The following is a 7,211-nucleotide window of genomic DNA, read 5'->3' on the forward strand; positions in this document are numbered from 1 at the left end:
AATGTATGCTAAACATAAGATTTGGGGATTTCAAGCATTTACAGCTGAGACTCAATTTATATTTGTTTCTTTTTATCACATAAACAGTCTTAGAACATTTAAAATGTCTTTTGAGAAAGAGAAAAAAATCCACTTTCATAATTGTTTAGTATGTATACATTTTCCAGTATTTGTAATCATGGAATAAATGATTGTATTCTGCTAGCTATTCGCTTACAAACATTTACCTATATTTCTATGTGGTCCTGTTAGGGACGTTACAGCAGAACGGATAGAAGATGGGCCGTGTGGTTGAATTTGGCTCCTTGTTAAGGAAAGGGTGATCCTGAGTGATTTATTTAACCTCTTAGTTCCTTTTCTCTTCGACGGGAATAATAAAACCCAGCCAAGGTTGTTGTGAGGATTAAAATGTTATAAGAAGACACACACTCATAAATATACCTGCTTTGGCAAAGGAGCACATCAGCCAGGTTTTGTATGCGTGTGCATGCGCGCGTGTGTGTGTGTGTGTGTGTTTTCTATGTCACTGTAAAGAAGCAAAAAGGAGAGGCACGTGGTTAAGCTCTCAGGGGGTGGATTCCACTGGTGTGTTATTTCAGTTCCTTTTTAAAGAAGAGCCCAGAATCACAAGAAGGAAACTAACCCCAAAGATGAGCCTCATGTGTAAAATCTTAGCCAGCTTCCTTCTGATTTTCGCTGTTTCCACCAAAGGTAAGTTGGTGCGTGGGTCTCCACTGTCACCATTAGGAGCTTCTTTGGAAACCCTGAAGTGAGTGCAAGAGTCAGAGAGGTCACAGCCCAGCTTTCCTTGGCAGTGAGCTACCTCAGTAACTTTCTTGCTTTTTGTAGGTGAGGTCCCTGAAAATACTAAAGTCATCTGGGGTTGCCTGGATCGTGACATCAACCTGGACATTCCTGATTTTCAAATGAATGATAGGGTAGCAGATATACGATGGGACAGAAACAAAATCAAGATTGCACAATTAAAACAAGACAAGCCACCTTACCAGATAACGGACACGTATGTGATGTTAAAAAATGGAACTCTGAAAATTAAAGCTCTGAAGAGAAATGATAGCGATGTCTACAAAGTATCTGTATATGATTCGAATGGAAAAAACATATTGGAGAAAGCGTTTGATTTGAAGATTCAAGGTAAGTCTCTGTCCCCTAAATTCCTCCATCTCAGCATGGGTGCTATTTAGCAAGTTGAGGAATAGCATTTATGAAGTGTCCCCAGCCCTGACCTTGGCCTTGGGGGAGCCCTAAAGGAAATCGAATGCATCCCTCCTGCCTCGGTGCAGGCTCCAGTCCTGTGAGAGAGATGGAATCCACAGCTAATATACCCTCAAGTCTACATACCTCAAACTCTCTCTTCAGAGGCTGTGGGGATGCAGGGTTGAGTGAAGGATCTGGATTAAGATCCTGCGTTAATCAAGAAGAGGGGAACAGGTGGGAAGAAAAAAAAGGTGGCCATTCCAGGTGGATGATGAAGGGCAAGCCAGGTATGAGACTGGGAAGGGGAGGCTGACTGCAGGGCAGTGGGTCTTCCATCCAGAGAGACAATTTCAAGCCAGGATGTCCTGAAGGAGTAATCGTAAGACAGAAAAGGGCTGGAAATGATGAATTTAAGGATGAACAGCCCTTGTTTCTAATCAGCTCAACATCGGCATGATCAAAGGTGGGAGATGATTTTCGCTGATATATCTGTAGAAAATACACAAGGTGTGGCTCTGTATGTCTATGCGTGTACTGGGAGGGCAGTAGTAGCTATTGAAGATGGAAGCTCGAAGCCTAGCTAGGAAGCTGCTGCTTTAATCCAAGTGAACTAGGGAGGGGCTGGTCGGTGACACTCAATTCAGGTTTCACATTGGAATCAGCTGAGGTGCTATTAAAGTTACCAGTGCTGAGTCCCATCCCAGGCCAATTTAATCAGAGTTTCTTGGTGCAGGGCCTGGGCATCGTAGGTGCTAAACTCCCCAGGTGATTTTAATGAGAAGCCAAAGATGATAACTAGTGGCTTAGACTAAAGGGTGCCTATAAAATGCCTAAAGAACGATTACATTGGGGGTCATGTGTGGAGAAAGGATGTACAAAGTGGCTTGAGTTTGGGAGAGAGGGAACAGAAAGTACAATAGAATGGAAGTGAAAATGAAGTCATAAGTCCAGGGGTCACTTGGCTGGGTGTGGATAAAAGTGAGAAGAGGAAGCTGTACTTAGCTTGGAGAGGAAGACAGGAGCCCCAGCATGAGCACAGCCAGAGATTCAGTGAGCGAATAAGCATTTCCGTGCTTTGCCCAGGAAACGCTGCCGAAAGAAGGGCCCCCTCCTCCTACCTAGAGTCACCATCCAGCCCTGTTCTTGAGCACTCGGACCTGGTAGCAGCGCCCCCCCAACAGTCACAGACATTGTCAGCTCCTCTGCAAATGACAACTTTCCATACCTAGACCTGCGCCAGGACGGAGAGTACATTCCAGAAATGGGGCGAGACAGAATGGAGCCAGAAGGGACTTCTGCTTGTGGGCTCTGGGAACCACAGATGTCGTGACTCCTGCCAGCATGGGCTTGTGTCCTGTTTTGAACTTGAGCCTCACATTCCTGTTTCCTTTGGTACTGCAGTGGTAATAATGGCTACCAGTGAGATGTCACGTGCTTTGCTACATGATCTCATTTAAGGTTCCCAACAATCCTGAGAGGTAGCTGTTATTATCCCCTTACTATCTATAAGGAAATAGAAGTGGCTTGACAGGAGCAAAGTCAGGATCCAAACCCAAGGCTAGTTTTAGCAAGGATGGTGACATTCCCCCACCCACCACCCCAAACAGCTTTATTGTGGTATAATTCACATACTATAAAGTTCAGCCATGATTCCATGGCTTGTAGTATATTTACAGAGTTGTACGACCATTACCGCAATCAATTTTAGAATGCTTTCATGACCTCAAAAATAAACCTTCACTCCTTTGCCAAAAGACACAGATCTTTCCATGACACAACAGCCATCTCACTGTGTTTGTGTGTGTGTGTGTGTGTGTGTGTGTGTGAATGTCACACAGCATGTCAATTTGTGGGTCCAGTCACCATTTCTTGCCATACGACCTTGGGCAAATTCTCTGTCTGCTCTGAGTCTGATTTTCATAATAATAACTATCGGCTATTCAGTGGGACAAGGCTTCAGGGAAACAACTAAGCATAGGTGCCTTGGGCACCTGGGACACTATACCTGATTCCTCAGTGCTCGTGCTCTCCCCATCTCTTAGTTCCTCCATGCTTCTCAGTCTCCAACCTTGGTACCCACATCTCCTTAAGGAGGGGGCTGCTTCTGCCAGCTGAGGAACCAGTGCAAGTCCCCTTAAGAGCAGATGTTAGTGGAATCAAAGAGCCTCATCTGTGAGACGTGCCCCACAGGATCCAACCATGCCTCTTGTATGAAACTATCTTACAGAGAGGATGTATGTAAAGATATGACTTCGAGTGGCTGCTCATCTCTGGGTGGTTCATATCAGTGAAACACTGGAAAGGACCTTAAAGTCCCCAGCAGTTAGGAACTTATTAATTAAATCAAGAATAGATCATTTAAAAAGATGATGAAAGTGTATATTTATTGGTGTTCCTAAAAGAATTTCATAATAGATCATTAAAGGAAAGCAGGCAGACTAAAAAATATCTATCATCCAGTTTTAGTTTTTAGAACACTGTTTATATGTGGTATGCATGGCATAGAAAACGTCTGCTAAAGGGACGCATCGAAACATTAATAATTATTGACTCTGGGTAGTAGAATTGCAAGTGGTTTTTAATCTTCTTGAAACTTTTTTGGTATTTTATCAATTTTTACAGTGATGTGATTTACTGTCATAAATAAAAAAAGAGTATTTCCATTTTGAAAACACAAGCAAACTCCTTGACTCAACCCCTTGAGTATGCACTGACCCTGTCTTGTTGTATGGTGATGTTTTTCCATCCTCTTCATTCTGGGTCACACCGAATCCCTGGATGGGAAAAAAAAAACACCTTAATTTCTGCTTGCCTATATTTTGGGACAGAAATGAAATTTGGTGAAAAAGTTCATGAGGAAGATATTATTGTCTGGGAGGGAGGAAATCAGAAAAAAAAAAAAAAGCTATCCATCTGCATAATGAATGGAAGGATGCTGAGAGAGGAAAGTGGCAAGTCTGAGGAAAGAGAGGGAAGGATGAGAAAAAGGGCAGAAGGCTCGCAAGTGGTGGAGTAGGATTTGGACCCGGCCCAACTGACACCAAGGCCAGGGCTTTTTCTTTCATGACGCAGCCTTCGAATATTATCACGTCAGAAGAGGAGAGGCAGGGCGTGTATGATTATGATTATAACAACTACCACCAATATTGTCAGTACCTGTCAGTGTGCCATGGCTTTGCCACATGTCATCCCTGCTGTGACAGGTGGGGAATGTCTTTCTTATCCTTCTCTTGTGGATGCGGTCCAGTGAGGTCCAGTGAGGTCCAGCAGCTCTGGGACGCTGAAGGCGTTCTCTCCCTCCAGAGCTTGAACTGCACACCTGGCCCCCTGCTCCCAGGACCTGCTGCTTCATTTGTGACCAAGGCCCCAGGCTACACATGTACCAGTCCTCCAGGGACAAGTTCCCAGCTGCTCTTAAAGCATTGCCCCCACCCCGCTATCCCTCACAGGCTCCTGAGCATATGGGGATCAGAGTGTGGTAAACCTCTTACCCGTACTACTGAACTTGGATTTGGAAGGGTGAGCTCCTCTCCTGATTTGTCATTTATTAGTGGGTGTCCTTGGACTGTCCATTTAACCTCTCAGAGCCTTGGGCCCTTCATCTGTAAACAAGAAGAAAAACGTCCACCTCTCTGTTAGGATGAAATGGTATCCTATATGTGAAAACGTTTTAAGGTATAAAACAGCACATAAGCCTGTGATATGATGTATTTTTTACTGATATAATCTGTAAATATCAGAACTAAATTTTTTGTGAATGTGCTGTATAAATAAAATGAAATAGAAATGATTTTTGAAAATTGCTAGGGGTCTTTGAAATTTTTTCTGGTCCCAAACTAACTCAATTTCCCCTCTATAAATAGGTATGTCTGGGGCTTCCCTGGTGGCGCAGTGCTTGAGAGTCCGCCTGCCGATGCAGGAGACGCGGGTTCGTGCCCCGTTTCGGGAAGATCCCACGTGCCGCGGAGCGGCTGGGCCCGTGAGCCATGGCCGCTGAGCCTGCGCGTCCGGAGCCTGTGCTCCGCAAATGGGAGAGGCCACAACAGTGAGAGGCCCGCATAACGCAAGAAAAAATAAAAAAATAAAAAAAAAATAGGTATGTCTTTTACAATCAGTAAATGGCCTAATATGAATTGGATCTTTCTTTTCTTTTCAGAGTTGGTCTCAAAACCTGTAATTTCCTGGAGTTGTACCAACAGAACCCTGATCTGCGAGGTAGCAAAAGGAAGTGACCCTAAGTTAAAACTGTTTTTAAATGAGACCCATATCAAAGAAAGTCATCAGAAGGTCATCACACACAAGTGGAACAGCAAATGGACTGCATCATTCAACTGCGTGGCGAGTAACAATGTCGGTGCCCAAACGAGCACGGTGACCATCAGCTGTTCAGGTGCGTGGTGGGCACTGGTCAGACACCCCAAGTTCACTTCACAAACACAGCCTTTGAGGCCCACAGCAGAGGACCGCTGCAGGGCCTGGGTGCTTGGGCTGGGAGGCATCCTCGGCTCAGGATGAGGACTGAAAACATACCTATTTTCCCCGGAAATCTTCAAGGGAAGTCCTAGAGGAGAGAGGAGCTAGTGCTCTATGGTTGCCCATCTTGGGAATCTTCTCAGAGAGCGTGGTATAACCTCAGGCAATGAAAAAGATTCTCTGCTAGGAGAAAGAATTGCCGAGTTGAAGAGATAAAAGGAGCTGTAACTGTGATCTCACACAGACCGCCACTTCCCAGAGAGGCAAGCTGACTGGCCCACGATCCCTCAGCTAGTCAGTGACCATGGTTGTGGCTCCTAGGGCAATAATGGAGAAGGGAGCAAAAAAGATTCCTTTCTGGAGGGGAGATGGCTGGCACCTCCTATCAGGGGCAGGTGCAGAAGGGCTGTAGAAACCCTGGGAGTTAGAGGCTTGGGGGGAAGAAGAGCTCGAGGCCAGAGAGGACCATGAACACAGGTGGGCAATGTTCTTACTGCCTCAGAGCAGGCAGCCCAGCACCAGAAAGTTCTGAAACTTCAAGAGTCTAAGTTCTTCCCTGGACCACCAGCTTCATGTGACCCCTAGAAGTAATTTTTTAAAAAATAAATTTATTTATTTATTTTTGGCTGTGTTGGGTCTTCGTTGCTGCGTGCAGGCCTTCTCTAGTTGTGGCAAGCAGGGGCTACTCTTTGTTGTGGTGCGTGGGCTTCTCATTGCGGTGGCTTCTCTTGTTGTGGAGTACGGGTTCTAGGTGCACGGGCTTCAGCAGTTGTGACTCGCGGGCTCTAGAGCGCAGGCTCAGTAGTTGTGGTGCACGGACCCAGTTGCTCCGCGGCACATGGGATCTTCCCGGACCAGGGATCAAACTCGTGTCCCCTGCATTGGCAGGCGGATTCTTAACCACTGCACCACCAGGGAAGCCCCTAGAAGTAATTTTTGAAAGGTGGCCTTCTCTGGGAACCAGGGGTCTTGATTTCTAGTTTGGGTCTGTCCAAATATATAGGGCTGACTTGGACAGAGTTCCTTCCCCTTTCTGGGCTTCAGCCTCCTGGTCCACAAAGAAGATGAGCCCTGTGATCCCCAAGAGTCTACTCATCTGATACTCTGGGATTATGTCTCCACTGCTGTCTAGTCAACCCCCTGACAGGAAACTGAGCACAAAAGATAGTTATTTGGCCAGAGGCCCTGAGTTTCTATAGTGAGTATGGCTGGTCAGTGACCCTAGGAAGCAGCCCTGAGCTGGTGTGAAATCAGAAGTGAGACTTTTTAATATACATTTTGAATGAGTTATCAGTTGCTGCATAACAAACAACCCCATGTTTAGTGGCTTAAAACACAAGCAGTTATTATCTCACAGTTTCTGTGGGTCATGAATCTGGGAGTGACTTAACTGGATGTTTCTGGCTCAGAGTCTTTCATGAAGCTGTAATCAAGACACAGGAAGGGGGCTTCCCTGGTGGCGCAGTGGTTGAGAGTCCGCCTGCCGATGCAGGGGACACGGGTTCGTGCCCTGGTCCGGG

The 7,211-nt window shown here is 45.8% G+C and overlaps 1 protein-coding gene across 1 annotated transcript in view; it reads left to right on the forward strand.

Moving 5' to 3' along the window:
- The first annotated feature begins 650 nt into the window (after positions 1 to 650).
- Positions 651 to 7,211, forward strand: part of CD2 (CD2 molecule) — an 11,202-nt gene continuing 4,641 nt past the window's right edge. Inside the window, exons 1-3 of the mRNA XM_007452638.1 lie at positions 651 to 711; positions 850 to 1,155; positions 5,375 to 5,608. Coding sequence (XP_007452700.1) covers positions 651 to 711; positions 850 to 1,155; positions 5,375 to 5,608 — 601 coding nt within the window. The remainder of the gene's footprint in view (positions 712 to 849; positions 1,156 to 5,374; positions 5,609 to 7,211) is intronic.

Source organism: Lipotes vexillifer, unplaced genomic scaffold, assembly GCF_000442215.2.
Source record: "Lipotes vexillifer unplaced genomic scaffold, Lipotes_vexillifer_v1.1 scaffold1343, whole genome shotgun sequence".
NCBI lineage: Eukaryota > Metazoa > Chordata > Mammalia > Artiodactyla > Lipotidae > Lipotes > Lipotes vexillifer.